Source organism: Oncorhynchus mykiss, chromosome 14 (assembly GCF_013265735.2).
Source record: "Oncorhynchus mykiss isolate Arlee chromosome 14, USDA_OmykA_1.1, whole genome shotgun sequence".
In the NCBI taxonomy this organism is placed as follows: domain Eukaryota; kingdom Metazoa; phylum Chordata; class Actinopteri; order Salmoniformes; family Salmonidae; genus Oncorhynchus; species Oncorhynchus mykiss.
Genome location: NC_048578.1, coordinates 30748081 through 30768037, shown reverse-complemented (window position 1 = coordinate 30768037; position 19957 = coordinate 30748081). Strand labels below are relative to the sequence as shown.

The window sequence follows — 19957 nt, the reverse complement described above, 5'->3', positions numbered from 1 at the left end:
AGCGAGACGGCAGACAGAGAAAGAGAGAGCGAGACGGCAGACAGAGAGAGAGAGAGCGAGACGGCAGACAGAGAGAGAGAGAGCGAGACGGCAGACAGAGAGAGAGAGCGAGACGGCAGACAGAGAGAGAGAGCGAGACGGCAGACAGAGAGAGAGAGAGAGCGAGACGGCAGACAGAGAGAGAGAGAGTGAGACGGCAGACAGAGAGAGCGAGACGGCAGACAGAGAGAGAGAGCGAGACGGCAGACAGAGAGAGAGCAGAGTACTTGCCTACAAAGTGGTAGCTCTCCAGAGATCGTAGATCGTAGATGTGTTCTCTGGAGCTGGTGACAACTCTCTCTGAACCGTTCCTGATGAGGTGGGACAACAGCAGCAGAGACTGGGGAGAAGAGATGGAAAACTGTTGTTATAACTTCTCATGATGACCCTTCTATGTCATGTTTAGAGAGTTGAATAGCTATGGCTTATGTCTTGGTCCTAGAAAGAAAGAAAGTCAGAGTCTATATGCTCCCAATCTAACCAAGGTATACCGATTACATTGTTAGAAGCATACACCGAGTGTACAAAACATTAGGAACACCTGTTCTTTCCATGACAGACTGACCAGGTGAAAGCTATGATCGCTTATTGATGTCACTTGTTAAATTCACTTCAAATCAGTGGATGAAGGGGAGGAGACATGTTAAATAAGGATTTTTAAGCCTTGAGACAACTGAGAACTGGGCAAGACAAAAGATTTAAGCGCCTTTGAACAGATTATGGTAATAGCTGCCAGGCGCACCGGTTTGTGTCAAGAACTGCAACCCTGCTGGGTTTTTCACGCTCAACAGTTTCCTGTGTGTATCAACAATGGTCCACAAAGGACATCCAGCCAACTTGACACAACTGTAGGAAGCATTGGAGTCAACATGGACCAGCATCCCAGTGGAACGCTTTCAACACCTTGTAGAGTCCATGCCCCGATGAATTGAGCCTGTTCTAATGGCAAAGGGGGTTGCAACTCAATATTAGGAAGGTGTTCCTAATGTTTAGTACACTCCGTGTATATAGTGTGCAACTTTCATGCTTATGACAGGTTATAGCTTCTCTCGGACCTTGTAGACCCTTCTCCAATTCTTCTTGTTCTCCCGGAGCATCCTGATCCACAGCATGTTCATCGCCTCTGGAAACTGCTCATACATAAACGTACATCTGAGGGGGGGGGGGAATAGACAGAGAGAGCGAGAGAGGACACAGAGAGCCAGAGAGAGAGGGAGGAGAGAGAGAGAGGGAGGAGAGAGAGAGAGAGAGGAGGGAGAGAGAGGGAGGAGGGAGAGAGAGGGAGGAGGGAGAGAGGACACAAACAGAGACAAACAGAGAGCCAGAGAGAGAGGGAGGAGAGAGAGAGGAGGGAGGGAGGACACAAACAGAGAGCCAGAGAGAGAGGGAGGAGAGGGAGGAGGGAGAGAGGACACAAACAGAGAGCCAGAGAGAGAGGGAGGAGAGAGAGAGGAGAGAGAGAGGAGAGAGGGAGGAGAAGAGAGAAAGAGAAAGAGAGAGAGGGAGGAGAGAGGCAGTGGGAAGAGAGAGGGAGAGCCAGAGAGAGAGGAAGAGGTATAGAGTTTAGCTACATGGGAACGGTATTTAATTTAAATAACTATTTTTCCTGTAAAGTAGTGTGGGTGTGTGTGAACAGCGCCCCTACCTGGAAATATCGGCCATCTGCTGTCCTGAAGGTCCCCAGGGGTCATCGTTGGTGGCCTCCCTCACTTTAGACTCCACCTCTGAGTAGTTCATCACCACATTGGTTCTACAGGGGGAGGTAAAGGTAAGATATACACTGCTCAAAAAAATAAAGGGAACACTAAAATAAAACGTCCTAGATCTGAATAAATGAAATATTTTTATTAAATACTTTTTTCTTTACATAGTTGAATGTGCTGACAACAAAATCACAAAAATTATCAATGGAAATCAAATGTATCAACCCATGGAGGTCTGGATTTGGAGTCACACTCAAAATTAAAGTGGAAAACCACACTACAGGCTGATCCAACTTTGATGTAATGTCCTTAAAACAAGTCAAAATGAGGCTCAGTAGTGTGTGTGGCCTCCACGTGCCTGTATGACCTCTGGCGCTCGTCGGATGTGGCAGAACTTGATAACTATTACGGACTACAAAGGGAAACTCAGACGCAAGCTGCCCAGTGACGTGGGCCTACCAGACGAGCTAAATGCCTTTTATGCTCGCTTCGAGGCAAGCAACACTGAAGCGTGAATGAGAGCACCAGATGTTCTGTACGACTATGTGACAACACTCTTGGTGGTCAATGTGAGCAAGACCTTTAACAGGTCAACATTCACAAAGCCGCTGGGCCAGATGGATTACCAGGACGTGCACTCAAAGCATGCGCAGACCAACTGGCAAGTGTCTTCACTGACATTTTCAACCTCTCCCTGACCGAGTCTGTAATACCTACATGTTTCAAGCAGACCACCATAGTATCTGTTCCCAAGGAAGAGAAGATCACTTTCCTACATGATTACTGCCCCGTAGAACTCACGTCAGTAGCCATGAAGTGCTTTGAAAGGCTGATCATGGCACACAACAGCATCCTCCCAGATACCCAAGGCCAATTCGCATACTGCCCCAACAGATCCACTGATGATGCAATCTCAATCGCACTCCACACCGCCCTTTCCCACCTGGACAAAAGGAACACCTATGTGAGAATTCTGTTCATTGACTACAGCTCAGCGTTCAACACCATAGTGCCCTCGAAGCTCATCACTAAGCTAAGGACCCTGGGACTAAACACCTCCCTCTGCAACTGGATCCTGGACTTCCTGACGGGCCGTCCCCAGGGGGTGAGGGTAGGCAACAACACATCTGCCACGCTGATCCTCAACACTGGGGCCCCTCAGGGGTGTGTACTTAGTACCCTCCTGTACTCCCTGTTCACTCACGACTGCATGGACAAACATGACTCCAATACCATCATTAACCTCTCTGGGGTAGGGAGCAGTATTTTGACATCCGGATGAAAAGCGTGCCCAAAGTAAACTGCCTGTTACTCAGGGCCAGAAGCTAGGATATGCATATAATTGGTAGATTTGGATAGAAAACTCTACAGTATCTAAAACTGTTAAAATAATGCCTGAGTATAACAGAACTGATATGGCAGGCGAAACCCCAAGGACAAACCATCCCCCACAAAAAATGTTCAGCTTAACACTTTTTTCAATGGCTATTACTTTAATAATAAAGCCAAGGCCTCCCAGATTGCAGTTCCTAGGGCTTCCACTAGATGTCAACAGTCTTTAGAAAGATTCAGGCTGGTTTTTGGAAAAATGACCCAGAAATTGTAGTTTTTCTAGGTGGCTCCCATTTTGGCTGTAGTGTTTCCAAGCGCCTGGAAGAAAGCGCCTTCTTTATTATTTTTCTGTCTCTTAAATGTTATCATTTATTTACGTATTAGGGTACCTAAGGTTTGATTATAAAGTTGTTTGACTTGTTTGGAAAAGTTTATTAGTAATGATTGGGATTCATTTTGATGTAGGGAAAATGGGTGGATTATTGACTGAAGCGATGGAGTTTTTATGGATATAAAGAAGGACATTATCGAACAAAAGGCCCATTTGTGATGTAACTGGGGCCTTTTGGAGTGCCAACAGAAGAAGATCAAAGGTAAGGCATTTTTATATCGCTATTTCTGACTTTTGTGTCGCACCTGCCTGGTTGAAAAATGTTTTTCATGTTTTTGTATGCGGGACGCTGTCCCCAGAAAACCGCATGGTTTGCTTTCGCCGTAAAGCCTTTTTGAAATCTGACATGGCGGCTGGATTAACAAGAAGTTAAGCTTTATTTTGATGTATAATAACATATTTTCAAGAAAGTAAAATATTTGAATTGAGTATTTTTGAATTTGGCGCTCTGCAATTTCACTGGATGTTGGCCAGGTGGGACGCTACCGTCCCACCTACCCTAGAAAGGTTAAGTTTGCTGATGTCAAAATAGTGTTAGGCCTGATCACTGACAACGATAAGTCAGACTACAAGGAGGAGGTCACTGTGATGCCAGAACAACAACCTCTCCCTCAATGTGAGCAAGAGGAGATGATCGTGAACTACAGGAAAAGGCCCCCATTAACATCGACGGGGCTGCAGTGGAGCAGGTTGCATCCTGACCGGTTGCATCACCGCTTGGTATGGCAACAGCTCGGCATCTGACTAAGGCACGATATAGGTTAGTCCATACGGCCCAGTACATCACTAGGGCCAAGCTTCCTGCCATCCAGGACATATATACTAGATGGTGTCAAAGGAAAGCCCAAAGAATTGTCAAAGACTCCAGCCACCCAAGTCATAGACTGTTCTCTCTGCTACCGCACGTCAAGCAGTACCGGAGCACCAAGTCTAGGACCAAAAGGCTCCTCAACAGCTTACCACCACCAAGCCCTAAGACTGCTGAACAATTAATAAAATGGCCACCGGACTATTTACATTGACCTCCCCCCCATCCCATTTGTTTTGTACACTGCTGTTACTCGCTGTTTATTATCTATTCATAATTACTTCACTCCTACCTCCATGTACAAATGACCTTGACTAACTTGTACCCCTGCACATTGACGTGGTACCGGTACTCCCTACATATAGCCTAGTTATTTGATTTTGTTATTTTGTATTATTTTTTACTTTAGTTAATTAGCCAACTATTTCCTTAACTCTTTCTTGAACTGGACTGTTGGTTAAGGGCTTGTAAGTTAGCATTTCACGATAAGGTCTACACTTGTTGTATTCGGCGCATGTGACAAATAAAGTTTGATTTGATTTGAGTTAGTGTGAGAGAAGCTATGCTGTTTCATGGTAAATGAAGGGTGGGGTGCCCCCAAGCAACCTAGTATCAATGTCTGAGGTACAGAGCTACACATGGCCCAGAGCTACTAAGTAGAGTCTGTAATTGACTTGCTTTAAGAGTAGTTTTATACAGTTTCAAAGATACAGACAAGCTGCAAAGTAATAAAAACCGAAGCAGGCATAATCACAGTTATTAAGGTCAAGGCTAGGAGCTAGCATAAAATGTGGAAGCTAAACAGGGAACTGTGTCTGCTTATTCCCAGACCTTGGTAGCAAAACAGGGCTGTTTAGCTAGTCAAACTTTATTTACAGTTCAAATATAGCTCACAAACAAATATTGTGCAAGAATTGGTGATCTGAAAAACTTCCCCACTAAGCATGAGCACTGGGAATCTGGCCAGGCTGAAAGAAAACCAGAGAAATAGGAATATATTGAGCACTGATATTCAACATATCGGCCGAGGCCTAGCATAGGCTACAGTTACCCAGACCAAGGATGATCTATCTACTGACTTCCACTCTGTTCAGACATAACCCCATGCAGTAGGACTCAGCTCTCTGCTCAGCTATAACCCCATGCAGTAAGACTCAGCTCTCTGCTCAGCTATAACCCCATGCAGTAGGACTCAGCTCTCTGTTCAGACATAACCCCATGCAGTAGGACTCAGCTCTCTGTTCAGACATAACCCCATGCAGTAAGACTCAGCTCTCTGCTCAGCTATAACCCCAGGCAGTAAGACTCAGCTCTCTGTTCAGACATAACCCCATGCAGTAGGACTCAGCTCTCTGTTCAGACATAACCCCATGCAGTAAGACTCAGCTCTCTGCTCAGCTATAACCCCATGCAGTAAGACTCAGCTCTCTGTTCAGACATAACCCCATGCAGTAGGACACAGCTCTCTGTTCAGACATAACCCCATGCAGTAGGACTCAGCTCTCTGTTCAGACATAACCCCATGCAGTAGGACTCAGCTCTCTGTTCAGACATAACCCCATGCAGTAGGACTCAGCTCTCTGTTCAGACATAACCCCATGCAGTAGGACTCAGCTCTCTGTTCAGACATAACCCCATGCAGTAGGACTCAGCTCTCTGCTCAGCTATAACCCCATGCAGTAGGACACAGCTCTCTGTTCAGACATAACCCCATGCAGTAGGACTCAGCTCTCTGTTCAGACATAAACCCATGCAGTAGGACTCAGCTCAGCTATAACCTCATGCAGTAAGACTCAGCTCTCTGCTCAGCTATAACCCCATGCAGTAAGACTCAGCTCTCTGTTCAGACATAACCCCATGCAGTAGGACACAGCTCTCTGTTCAGACATAACCCCATGCAGTAGGACTCAGCTCTCTGTTCAGACATAACCCCATGCAGTAGGACTCAGCTCTCTGTTCAGACATAACCCCATGCAGTAGGACTCAGCTCTCTGTTCAGACATAACCCCATGCAGTAGGACTCAGCTCTCTGTTCAGACATAACCCCATGCAGTAGGACTCAGCTCTCTGCTCAGCTATAACCCCATGCAGTAGGACACAGCTCTCTGTTCAGACATAACCCCATGCAGTAGGACTCAGCTCTCTGTTCAGACATAAACCCATGCAGTAGGACTCAGCTCAGCTATAACCTCATGCAGTAAGACTCAGCTCTCTGCTCAGCTATAACCCCATGCAGTAAGACTCAGCTCTCTGTTCAGACATAACCCCATGCAGTAGGACACAGCTCTCTGTTCAGACATAACCCCATGCAGTAGGACTCAGCTCTCTGTTCAGACATAACCCCATGCAGTAGGACTCAGCTCTCTGTTCAGACATAACCCCATGCAGTAGGACTCAGCTCTCTGTTCAGACATAACCCCATGCAGTAGGACTCAGCTCTCTGTTCAGACATAACCCCATGCAGTAGGACTCAGCTCTCTGCTCAGCTATAACCCCATGCAGTAGGACACAACTCTCTGTTCAGACATAACCCCATGCAGTAGGACTCAGCTCTCTGTTCAGACATAAACCCATGCAGTAGGACTCAGCTCAGCTATAACCTCATGCAGTAAGACTCAGCTCTCCGTTCAGACATAACCCCATGCAGTAAGACTCAGCTCTCTGCTCAGCTATAACCCCATGCAGTAGGACACAGAAGGCAGTGAGGTCCGTCAGTTTTTCAATCCCTTATTGCTAAAGTTTGGATTTAGAGGATAAGCTGATCTTAGATCTGTGCCTACAACTTCTACCCAGAGCATAGATTTAGCAGAGCAGCGGAATTGAAGACACAAAGCAGGCCAATGTTTTGGGCCACAAGGACCCTCTTACTGGGCCCTGTCAGACAGACAACTGAGAGGAGATGAGAGAGGACACACCCGCTCTGTGTTTCTGAAGGCTTGTAGTGTAAAGTACTGTAGAAGACAGAGAGTGACTGTTGTAATGTCAAAGTTACAAAATATCATCCTCTTAATAACTAGTAAAGGGCTAGTTGGTGCTAAGAGCAATTCAAATAGCCTATGAGTTCTTAAAGCTGAGATATGTAACTTCTGGAGCGACCCAATCAAATTCCCATAGAAATGTATGTTATAGATGCGAGTCTAAGAAGCGGTAGATCTGTTCTATGGGCGCTATTTCTATGCTTCCCGTCCTCAAGTTTCGTTTTTGCATATTTTACCTTTGGTTTTGTACACCAGCTTCAAAAACAGCTGAATGTACAATATTTTTGGTTTTGGAAAATCTATTTCACAGCGGTTTAGATGGTACAATGATTCTCTACACTACACTTACTTGTTTTGTCACAAACAAAGATTAGGCCGACAATTAGAATTGTAGCAACCAGGAAATGGCACTTTGAAACGTAGTGAAAAACCTTAACGTGATATAGCCTAACATTTAGACAAGACAGTTATCTTTTCTCAGAAACTTGCTAGCTTCCTCTGTCCCACATATCAACCTGATCAAAAGGAAGCCTCTGATCGTGTGTGTGTGTGTGTGTGTGTGTGTGTGTATATATCTATGTGTGTAATCTGTGACACACAATATGGCAACGGCTTCCGTTTCATTGCACGTCTCTCTTCAATACACGCACCAATTTCATTCATGCTGTAACTAGTACAAATAAAGTCTTTGGGCCTATTTATTTAATATTGTAACAATGTTTCCATGTGACTGCCGGCAAGACTTCGACACAGGATTGCCAGTCCCTTGATGGCTGTACTCTGATGGGCGTTTTCCCACTCACAACATCTCTACATCTCTACTCAAGGCCCTTGTTTCCCACCTCGTTTCCAAGGTGTTTCCCAGAGCCTTCGTTAGTAATGTTGCTCTTAAAATCCAGACCACTCGTAGAGCAGCCAAAGTACACTGTTAGGTATTTTATTCAAAGAAGATCTCCGCTATAAACATAGTCTTCAAAAAGTATTCACACCCCTTGACTTCCGGCGCCGACAGAGATGGCCGCCTCGCTTCGCGTTCCTAGGAAACTATGCAGTATTTTGTTTTTTAGATACACAGATGATAGGATAGAGGGATAGATACAGAGAGGATAGGAGGATATGATAGAGGGTAATATACATAGTGGATAGGATAGAGGGATATATACATAGAAGATAGGATAGAGGGATAGATACAGAGAGGATAGGAGGATAGGATAGAGGGATAGATACATAGAGGATAGTAGGATAGGATAGAGGGATCGATACAGAGAGGATAGGAGGATAGGATAGAGGGATAGATACAGAGGGGATAGGAGGATATGATAGAGGGTAATATACACAGATGATAGGATAGAGGGATAGATACAGAGAGGATAGGAGGATATGATAGAGGTTAATATACATAGTGGATATGATAGAGGGATATATACATAGATGACAGGATAGAGGGATAGATACATAGAGGATAGGAGGATAGAGGGATATATACATAGTGGATAGGATAGAGGGATATATACATAGAGGATAGGATAGAGGGATATATACATAGTGGATAGGATAGAGGGATAGATATATAGAGGATAGGAGGATATGATAGAGGGATATATACATAGTGGATAGGATAGAGGGATATACAGTGCCTTGCGAAAGTATTCGGACCCCTTGAACTTTGCGACCTTTTGCCACATTCAGGCTTCAAACAAAGATATAAAACTGTATTTTTTTGTGAAGAATCAAAAACAAGTGGGACACAATCATGAAGTGGAACGACATTTATTGGATATTTCAAACTTTTTTAAGAAATCAAAAACTGAAAAATTGGGCGTGCAAAATTATTCAGCCCCTTTACTTTCAGTGCAGCAAACTCTCTCCAGAAGTTCAGTGAGGATCTCTGAATGATCCAATTTTTACCTAAATGACTAATGATGATAAATACAATCCACCTGTGTGGAATCCAAGTCTCCGTATAAATGCACCTGCACTGTGATAGTCTCAAAACGTCCATTAAAAGCGCAGTGAGCATCATGAAGAACAAGGAACACACCAGGCAGGTCCGAGATACTACTGTGAAGAAGTTTAAAGCCGGATTTGGATACAAAAAGATTTCCCAAGCTTTAAACATCCCAAGGAGCACTGTGCAGGCGATAATATTGAAATGGAAGGAGTATCAGACCACTACAAATCTACCAAGACCTGGCCGTCCCTCTAAATTTTCAGCTCATACAAGGAGAAGACTGATCAGAGATGCAGCCAAGAGGCCCATGATCACTCTGGATGAACTGCAGAGATCTACAGCTGAGGTGGGAGACTCTGTCCATAGGACAACAATCAGTCGTATATTGCACAAATCTGGCCTTTACGGAAGAGTGTCAAGAAGAAAGCCATTTCTTAAAGATATCCATAAAAAGTGTTGTTTAAAGTTTGCCAAAGCCACCTGGGAGACACACCAAACATGTGGAAGAAGGTGCTCTGGTCAGATGAAACCAAAATTGAACTTTTTGGCAACAATGCAAAACGTTATGTTTGGCGTAAAAGCAACACAGCTGAACACACCATCCCCACTGTCAAACATGGTGGTGGCAGCATCATGGTTTGGGCCTGCTTTTCTTCAGCAGGGACAGGGAAGATGGTTAAAATTGATGGGAAGATGGATGGAGCCAAATACAGGACCATTCTGGAAAAAAACCTGATGGAGTCTGCAAAAGACCTGAGACTGGGACGGAGATTTGTCTTCCAACAAGACAATGATCCAAAACATAAAGCAAAATCTACAATGGAATGGTTCAAAAATAAACATATCCAGGTGTTAGAATGGCCAAGTCAAAGTCCAGACCTGAATCCAATCGAGAATCTGTGGAAAGAACTGAACTGCTGTTCACAAATGCTCTCCATCCAACCTCACTGAGCTCGAGCTGTTTTGCAAGGAGGAATGGGAAAAAATTTCAGTCTCTCGATGTGCAAAACTGATAGAGACATACCCCAAGCGACTTACAGCTGTAATCGCAGCAAAAGGTGGCGCTACAAAGTATTAACTTAAGGGGGCTGAATAATTTTGCACGGACAATTTTTCTGTTTTTGATTTGTTAAAAAAGTTTGAAATATCCAATAAATGTCGTTCCACTTCATGATTGTGTCCCACTTGTTGTTGATTCTTCACAAAAAAATACAGTTTTATATCTTTATGTTTGAAGCCTGAAATGTGGCAAAAGGTCGCAAAGTTCAAGGGGGCCGAATACTTTCGCAAGGCACTGTATACATAGTGGATAGGATAGAGGGATCGATACATAGATGATAGGATAGAGGGATATATACATAGATGATAGGATAGAAGGATATATACATAGATGATAGGATATAGGGATATATACATAGATGATAGGATAGAGGGATATATACATAGATGATAGGATAGAGGGATAGATACATAGATGATAGGATAGAAGGATAGATACATAGATGATAGGATAGAAGGATAGATACATAGATGATAGGATAGAGGGATAGATACATAGATGATAGGATAGAGGGATAGATACATAGATGATAGGATAGAGGGATAGATACATAGATGATAGGATAGAGGGATAGGATAGAGGGATAGATACAGAGAGGATAGGAGGATATGATAGAGGGATATATACATAGATGATAGGATAGAGGGATAGATACATAGATGATAGGATAGAGGGATAGATAACACTTCCGGTGCCGACAGAGATGGCCACCTCGCTTCGCGTTCCTAGGAAACTATGCAGTATTTAGTTTTTTTACATGTTATTTCCTACATTGGTACCCCAGGTAATCTTAGGTTTCATTACATACAGTCGGGAAGAACTACTGAATATAAGAGCAACGTCAACTCACCATCAGTACGACCAGGAATATGACTTTCGAGAAGCGGATCCTGTGTTCTGCCTTCCACCCAGGACAACGGAATGGATCCCAGCCTGCGACCCAAAGCAATGACGTCGTAAAAGAGGCAAACGAAGCAGTCTTCTGGTCAGGCTCCGGAGAGGCAAACGAGGCAAACGAAGCAGTCTTCTGGTCAGGCTCCGGAGACGGGCACATCGCGCACAACTCCCATATACCCCCCCCCCCCCCCCCCCCCCCAAGCAGACAAATCGATGGCCCTGAACAAACTTCATTTGACTCTTTGCAAACTGGAAACCACATATCCCGAGGCTGCATTCATTGTAGCTGGGGATTTTAACAAGGCTAATCTGAAAACAAGACTCCCTAAATTGTATCAGCATATGGATTGCGCAACCAGGGCTGGTAAAACCTTGGATCATTGCTATTCTAACTTCCGCGACGCATATAAGGCCCTCCCCCGCAGTCCTTTAAGAAAAACTGATCACGACTCATTTTTGATGCTCCCTGCCTACAGAAAGAAGCTAAAACAAGAAGCTCCCGCGCTCAGGTCCGTTCAACGCTGGTCTGACCAATCTGATTCCACGCTTCAAGACTGCTTTGAAGACCTGGACTGGGATATGTTCCGCATTGCTTTCAACAACAACATTGACAAATACGCTGATTCGGTGAGCGACTTCATTAGAAAGTGCATTGACGATGTCGTTCCCATAGCAACAATTAAAACATTCCCAAACCAGAAACCGTGGATTGATGGCAGCATTCTCGTGAAACGGAAAGCACAAACCACTGCTTTTAACCAGGGCAAGGTGACCGGAAACATGACCGAATACAAACAGTGTAGCTATTCCCTCCGCAAGGCAATCAAACAAGCTGAGCGTCAGCATAGAGACAAAGTAGAGTCACAATTCAAATGCTCAGACACAAGAGGTATGTGGCAGGGTCTACAGTCAATCACGGATTACAAAAAGAAAACCAGACCTGTCACGGACCAGGATGTCTTGCTCCCAGGAAGACTAAATAACTTCTTTGCCCGCTTTGAGGACAATACAGTGCCACTGACACGGCCCGCTACCAAAACCTGCGGACTCTCCTTCACTGCAACCGACGTGAGTAAAACATTTAAACGTGTTAACCCTCGCAAGGCTGCTGTCCCAGACGGCATCCCCAGCTGAATCCTCAGAGCATGAGCAGACCAGCTGGCTGGTGTGTTTACGGACATATTCATTCAATTATTTTTCCCAGTCTGCTGTTCCCACATGCTTCAAGAGGGCCACCATTGTCCCTGTTCCCAAGAAAGCTAAGGTAAGCTAAACGACAGACCCTGGGTCTCGACCCCGCCCTGTGCAACTGGGTACTGGACTTCCTGACGGGCCGCCCCCAGGTGGTGAGGGTAGGTAACAACACCCTGCTGATCCTCAACACTGTGGCCCCACAAGGGTGCGTTCTGAGCCCTCTCCTGTACTCCCTGTTCACCCACGACTGCGTGGCCATGCACGCCTCCAAATCAATCATCAAATTTGCGGACGACACTACAGTGGTAGGCTTGATTACCAACAACGACGAGACGGCCTACAGGGAGGAGGTGAGGGCCCTCGGAGTGTGGTGTCAGGAAAATTACCTCACACTCAACGTCAACAAAACAAAGGAGATGATTGTGGACTTCAGGAAACAGCAGAGGGAGCACCCCCCTATCCACATCGACGGGACAGTAGTGGAGAGGGTAGAAAGTTAAGCTCCTCGGCGTACACATCACAGGCAAACTGAATTGGTCCACCCACACAGACAGAGTTGTGAAGAAGGCGCAGCAGCGCCTCTTCAACCTCAGGAGGCTGAAGAAATTTGGCTTGTCACCAAAAGCACTCACAAACTTCAACAGATGCACAATGGAGAGCCTGGTACGGCAACTGCTCTGCCCACAACCGTAAGGCTCTCCAGAGGGTAGTGAGGTCTGCACAACGCATCACCGGGGGCAAACTACCTGCCCTCCAGGACACCTACACCACCCGATATCACAGGAAGGCCATAAAGATCATCAAGGACAACAACCACCCGAGCCACTGCCTGTTCACCCCGCTATCATCCAGAAGGCGAGGTCAGTACAGGTGCATCAAAGCAGGGACCATGAGACTTTAAAACAGCTTATATCTCAAGGCCATCAGACTGTTAAACAGCCACCGCTAACATTGAGTGGCTGCTGCCAACACACTGACTCAACTCCAGCCACTTTAATAATGGAAATTGATGCAAAATGTATCACTAGTGTTGGAGAATAATCAGAATTAGTTGGTAACATAGGTAAGATGTTTTATATTCATCATATGTTTAAGTTAATTCTCATCAGAATGTGTTTGTATAATACTGTGGCGGGGTTGCAGTATCTGTTCTATGTCAAGACTAAGTTGCTTGGGCCGGAGAGAGGTCAAGCGTGTATCTCTTGGCTCCACAATGTCTGTGTGCCAGTCAGTGTGTCTCTGTGATCTTGTCAAGATAGGATGGATTTGATATATGCCTGTTGATATGGAGGATTGGTTTATGGTTCTGAGTTTGAGAAAAGAACATAGTTTAGGAGACAAAGCTGAACGATAAATTATGCCTATGCTGTCTGGCTATGTGTGTCTTTGCTATAAAGGATCTCAGTTGCAATGTGTAAGGGACTCTCAGAGAATTCATTGATAGACACTGAATTGATCTGAGAGTCACAGGGTTGTGATAGAGCTCATATAATTAAACATGGACTTTGTGATAACTAACTCTGACTTGTGTGTGGTTTGCTCTCATGATTTGGTAAAGAGAGGAAATTTCCACGACACTAGCCACTTTAAACAATGCTACTTAATATAATGTTTACGTACCCTACATTACTCATCTCATATGTATATACTGTACTAGATACCATCTACTGCATCTTGCCTATGCCGTTCTGTACCATCACTCATTCATATATCTTTATGTACATATTCTTTATCCCTTTACACTTGTGTGTATAAGGTAGTAGTTTTGGAATTGTTAGGTTAGATTACTCGTTGGTTATTACTGCATTGTCGGAACTAGAAACAAGCATTTCGCTACACTCGCATTAACATCTGCTAACCATGTGTATGTGACAAATACATTTGGTTTGATTTTTGATTTGATTTATTCCACATTCTTGTTACACAGCCTGAATTCAACAACAAAAATATCAACCATCTACACACAATACCCCATAATGACAGCGAAAACATATTTAGAAATGTTTTGCAAATGTAATGAAAATTAAATACAGAAATATTGAATATTGCACAAGCCAGGTGTTCAAAGCTCTTAGAGATTTACCCAGAATTCAAACCACTGAGTCAATACTTGTTAGAATTCCCTTTGGCAGCAATTACCCAGAAAGACTCATAGCTGTAAGTCTCTAAGAGCTTTGCACACCTAATTGTACAATATTTGCCCATTATTCTTTATTTTTTTAATTCTTAAAATTCTGTCAAATTGGATGTTGCTCATTGCTAAATCCATTTTCAAGTCTTTACATAGATTTTCAAGCAGATTTATACTGAACAAAAATATAAATGCAACATGTAAGGTGTTGGTCCAATGTTTCATGAGCTGAAATGAAAGACCCCAGAAATGTTCCATACCCCAAAAAAACGTATTTCTCAAAACATGTGTGCACAAATTTGTTTACATCCCTGTTAGTGAGCATTTGTCCTTTGCCAAGATAATCCATCCACCTGACAGGTATGGCATATCAAGAAGCGTATCATTACAAAGGTGCAACTTGTGCTGGGGACAATAAAAGGCCACAAATGTTTTGTCACAACACAATGCCACAGATGTCTCAAGTTTTGAGGGAGCTTGCAAGTGGCATGATGACTGCAGAAATGTCCACCAGAGCTGTTGGCAGGGAATTGAATGTACATTTTTCTACTATATACCGCCCCGCCTCCAATGTTGTTGTAGATTTGGCAGTACGTCCAACCGGGCTCACAACCGCAGACCACGTATAACCACGCCAGCCCAGGACCTCCAAAACCGGCTTATTCATCTGCGGGTTCGTCTGAGACCAGCCACCTAGACAGCTGATGAAACTGAGGAGTAGTTTGGTCTGTAATAAAGCCCTTCTGTGGAGAAAAACCAATTCTGACTGGCTGGGCCTGGCTCCCCAGTGGGTGGGCCTATGCCCTCACAATGGCTGCACCTCTGCCCATTCATGTGAAATCAATAGATTTGGGCCTAATTAATTGATTTCAATTGACTGATTTCCTTCTATGAACTGTAACTCACTAAAATCGTTGAAATTGTTGCGTTTAGATTTTTGTTCAGCATAAGTCCAAATTGTAACTAGGCCACTGAGGAACATTCATCGTCATCCTGGTAAGCAACTCCCGAGTGGCGCAGTGGTCTAAGGCACTGCATCTCAGTGCAAGAGGCGTCACTACAGTCCCTGTCACTACAGGGTTTGGCCAGGGTAGGCGTCATTGTAAATAAGAATTTGTTCTTAACTGACCTGCCTAGTTTAAAAAAAAAAAAAAAGGTTAAATAAAAGAATTATAACTCCAAAGTAGATTTGGCCTTCTGTTTTAGGTTATTGCCCTGCTGAAAGGTGAATTCATCTCCCAGCCTCTGGTGGAAAGCAGACTGAACCAGGTTTTCCTCTATGATTTTGCCTGTGCTTAGCTCCATTATGTTTATTTTTTATTTTGAAAAACTCCCAAGTCCTTAACTATTACAAGCATACCCATAACATGATGCAGCCACCACTATGCTAGAAAATATGGAGAGTGGTATTGAATTTGACCCAAACATAACACTTTGTATTCAGGACAAAAAGTGAATTGCTTTGCCACATTTTTTGCAGTATTACTTTAGTGCCTTGTTGCAAACAGGATGCATGTTCTGGAATAAACTTCCTTCTTTTCACCCTGTCAATTAGGTTAGTATTGTGGAGTAACTACAATGTTGATCCATCCTCAATGTTCTCCTATCATAGCCATTAAACTCTAACTGTTTTAAAGTCACCATTAGCCTCATGGTGAAATCCCTGAGCAGTTTCCCAATCTAACAATAGGTGACCTTCTTTGGAGGCATTGGAAAACCTAACTGGTCTTTGTGGTTGAATCAGTGTTTGAAATTCACTGCTTGACTGAGGGACCTTACAGATAATTGTATGTGTGGGGTACAGAGATGATGTAGTCATTCAAAAACCATGTTAAACACCATTATTGCAAACAGAGATGTCCATGCAACTTATTGTGTGACTTGTTATGAACTTATTGAGGCTTACTATAACAAAAGGGGTTGAATATTTTTTGGCTCAAGACATTTCAGCTTTTTATGTTAAATGAATTTGTGAACATAAAAAAATAATTCCACTTTGACATTATGGGCAGGGTATTTTGTGTAGGCCAGTGACAACTTCTAAATTGTATCTATTTTAAAGGGAAAAAAGGTACAAAAAGTCAAGAGGTGGGACTACTTTCTGAAGGCACTGTAGAATCAAGATCAGAAGGAAGTTGACTACAAATACAACGTTGCTACAGTATTTGCAATGTTTACAAACAAGAGAAGGATAAAAATGATGATTCAAATGAAAACAGATGACTGCAATAAAATATACATTGGCTACATGGACCTATATAACGCAATGTTGACTTAATGTGTTTCATGATGTGTGACAACATGTGCGCAATGACGTACCCAATCTGTGATTTAGTGCATTAGTATTGGTTAAGCATAACAAGCCACATCAGTGTTTTTGCAGCCATAGGTGGTAATATCCCTCTAGGAGCTGATCCATCATTATTGAGGAATAATATATGTGCTTGTTTGGGAAACACTTAAAAAGTTGTCTCAATCATTCTCTCTCTCTACTTTTTTGCAGGAATGTGTTCTTGGACAGGAACTGTGCGCTTCTGCTGTTGCCAAAGCTCACCAAACCAGCTGTTAAAGCTTTTAAGTGGAGATTGCATTCTCCCACTACTTCCCAGAGCTCTACGGTAGGCCTGTGTGTGTGCTGTACGGTCTATCTCAGGTCATTACTCAGCAGTGAGGGACAGTAAACTATACGAGAGGAGGACAAAAGAAAACAATAAGCCGGCTAAACCAGGTGTGGCTCTTGCTCAGAGGTGGAACCATTCAGCCATTCGTTCAAGCCTTTAGTTTCAATCTCTGCTGACAGCGACTGTACAAGGTCTAGGCTAATCTGGTTTATTCCCATGAATGCCATGCAATGCAACTGGGCTATGCAATCCACTCTTAGTTTCTGTCCCAAATGGCATCCTATTCCCTATGGGTCCTGGTCAAAAGCAGTGGACTATTTAGGGAAAACTGTGCCATTTGGGACACACTTGCAGATAACTTTATTTTTAATCAAACTCTGGCGAGCTACTCTAGCTAATAATGTAGCAACAGAAATGTCTTCACAATGCAACTGTATGAAGTGTGACATTGCCTATTGATTGTCCAATCAATCTATAGTTGCATTCAGCAAGTAATTGTTTATTACAGAGTTACACATTACAGTGCTCTCTCTTGTACTGTCAACAGAGTGACTGATAGTGATCTAGGCTCCAACTTTCTGCTTCTGCATGCAAAGCTCCTCCATTTTGCAAATGCAAGAGGCCCATAACAAACATACACTCCAGTCAAATGTATTGTTATTGTTTTTAGAATTTAGCCTATAGCTAGCATACTAACAAGTATACAGGTAGCTAGGCAGACGTTTGAGTGAGATATGCAGGTGTTCTAGGCTTACTTGGATCATCCTATACTTTGTAAAAAAAAATATATATATATATATAGCAATTTATTATAGTTATGTCAACTGAGATGTGGCCGTTTTGATAGACCTGAGACATGAGAAAAGCAAAAAGTTCTGGTTGGTATGCTTGTTACTTTCACACCCGGAAGTTGGCTTGTCAGAATACATCCAATTAGCATTCAAGGCCTTTGCCACAACTAATAGTACCCATGTTTACAGAAAGATTTCCCCTTACGTAAGTGCATACGTTTGGTTTTGAGCTGGCCAATTCCCTAGCTCAGTAAATGTGCTTGCTAGCTAACCAAACTGACTGTGAAACTGCGCAAAAAACTATTTCAATCTAACGTCGTTACGCTAGATAATTAGCTAGCTGGATAACAGCCATGTCATCTTTCTAAAAACAGATAACGCGGCTAGAAAGTTACGTTATCAATCGCTCGTCGGATAGTTCCAGACAAGATTAAAATGGTTAAAAAGTCGAATGGCGAAAAAGTAGATTTTGTCCCGTGTTCTGACTGTTACAACTTGCTACTGAAGCTAACTAGCTTCCTGCTGCTCCGTGACGTCAAAGTGTTGGGTACGTGTCTCTCTCAAACAGGTAAACTCAAGTGTTGAACTCGGATATAGTGAAAATACTTACGCTTTATCAACCAATTCCCGGACTTTCCACATATTCATCATCTTGGCTCTCTACAACGCGGCTTTCCGCCTCAGTAACCCGTATTCCAGGCTCTCAAAACCCGATAGAGCGGAGCGCTGTCACCGAAACCAAACCTTGAACCAAAGACAGTTTACAGTATGAACTGGAACCTCTGAGGGGGCGCACGCATTGGACAGGACAGGTTACTACGGATACGTCCTTTCAACGTCACGAGGAAGAAAACATGCGTTGACCAGCATAGGATATGAAAAAAATATATATTAAAAAAGTGTCCCTTTTGGAATGTGTTTTATGAAATGAATTAGCCATGCATTCAAGAGTGGTGCTAAATCAGATAATTACATTACCAACCAAGGGGGATTTGTTTTAGGACATTGATTCCTATATAGAATCTATATTATAGAAAATGTTTTCTCTTGACTCCTTTTTTCATTGAATTTGACTTCAGAATAAAAGACAACCCTAACCCTAGCTTCTTGTCACACAAGCATTTCGCTACACCCACAATAACATCTGCTAAATATGTGTATATGACTAAAAATATTATGGGAGTCGCTTCTTTTTGGGTGGTTGTAGAAATGGCTCTTTACTGGATTTTGATAATGAGCGGGTATCTTCCTAATTCTGCTCTGCATGCATTATTGGTGTTTTACGTTGTACACAGGGGATATTTTTGCTGAATACTGCGTGGAGACTCTCATTTTGGTGTTTGTCCTATTTTGTTAATTCTTGGTTGGTGAGCGGACCCCAGACCTCACAACCATAAAGGGCAATGGGTTCTATAACTGATTAAAGTATTTTTTGCCAGATGCTAATTGGTATGTCAAATGTTATGTTCCTTTTGATGACATAGAAGGCCCTTATTTCCTTGTCTCTCAGATCGTTCACTGCTCTGTGGAAGTTACCTGTGGCGCTGATGTTTAGGCCGAGGTATGTATAGTTTTTTTGTGTGCTCTAGGGCAACAGTGTCTAGATGGAATTTGTATTCATGGTCCTAGCGACTGGACCTTTTTTGGAACACCATTATTTGGTCTTACTGAGCTTTTACTGTCAGGGCCCAGATCTGTACAGAATCTGTTCAGAAAATCTAAGTGCTGCTGTAGGCCCTCCTTGATTAGGGACAGAAGTACCAGATCAATAGCAAACATAAGACAATTGACTTCAGATTCTAGTAGGGTGAGGCCGGGTGCTGCAGACTGTTCTAATGCCCTCGCCAATTCGTTGATATATATGTTGAAGAGGGTGCTGCTGATGCTGCTGTTTTGGTTTGTTTGTTTGTCAATTAGGGTGTGCAGGGTGAATATGCGGTCTGTCATACGGGAATTTGGTAAAAATCCAAATGACATTTTGCTCAGTACATTGTTTATGCTGAGGAAATGTTAGTCTGCTGTTAATGATAATGCAGAGGATTTTCCCAGGTTGCTGTTGAC

General features: G+C 43.3%; 1 protein-coding gene across 1 annotated transcript in view; it reads right to left on the bottom strand.

Moving 5' to 3' along the window:
• Positions 1 to 18737, bottom strand: part of LOC110489118 (clathrin interactor 1) — a 41622-nt gene extending 22885 nt beyond the window's left edge. The window contains exons 1-4 of the mRNA XM_036943295.1: positions 18507 to 18737; positions 1685 to 1789; positions 1095 to 1191; positions 271 to 379 (exon numbers count right to left, since the gene is read on the bottom strand). Coding sequence (XP_036799190.1) covers positions 271 to 379; positions 1095 to 1191; positions 1685 to 1789; positions 18507 to 18547 — 352 coding nt within the window. The 5' untranslated portion in view covers positions 18548 to 18737. The remainder of the gene's footprint in view (positions 1 to 270; positions 380 to 1094; positions 1192 to 1684; positions 1790 to 18506) is intronic.
• Positions 18738 to 19957: the final 1220 nt, after the last annotated feature.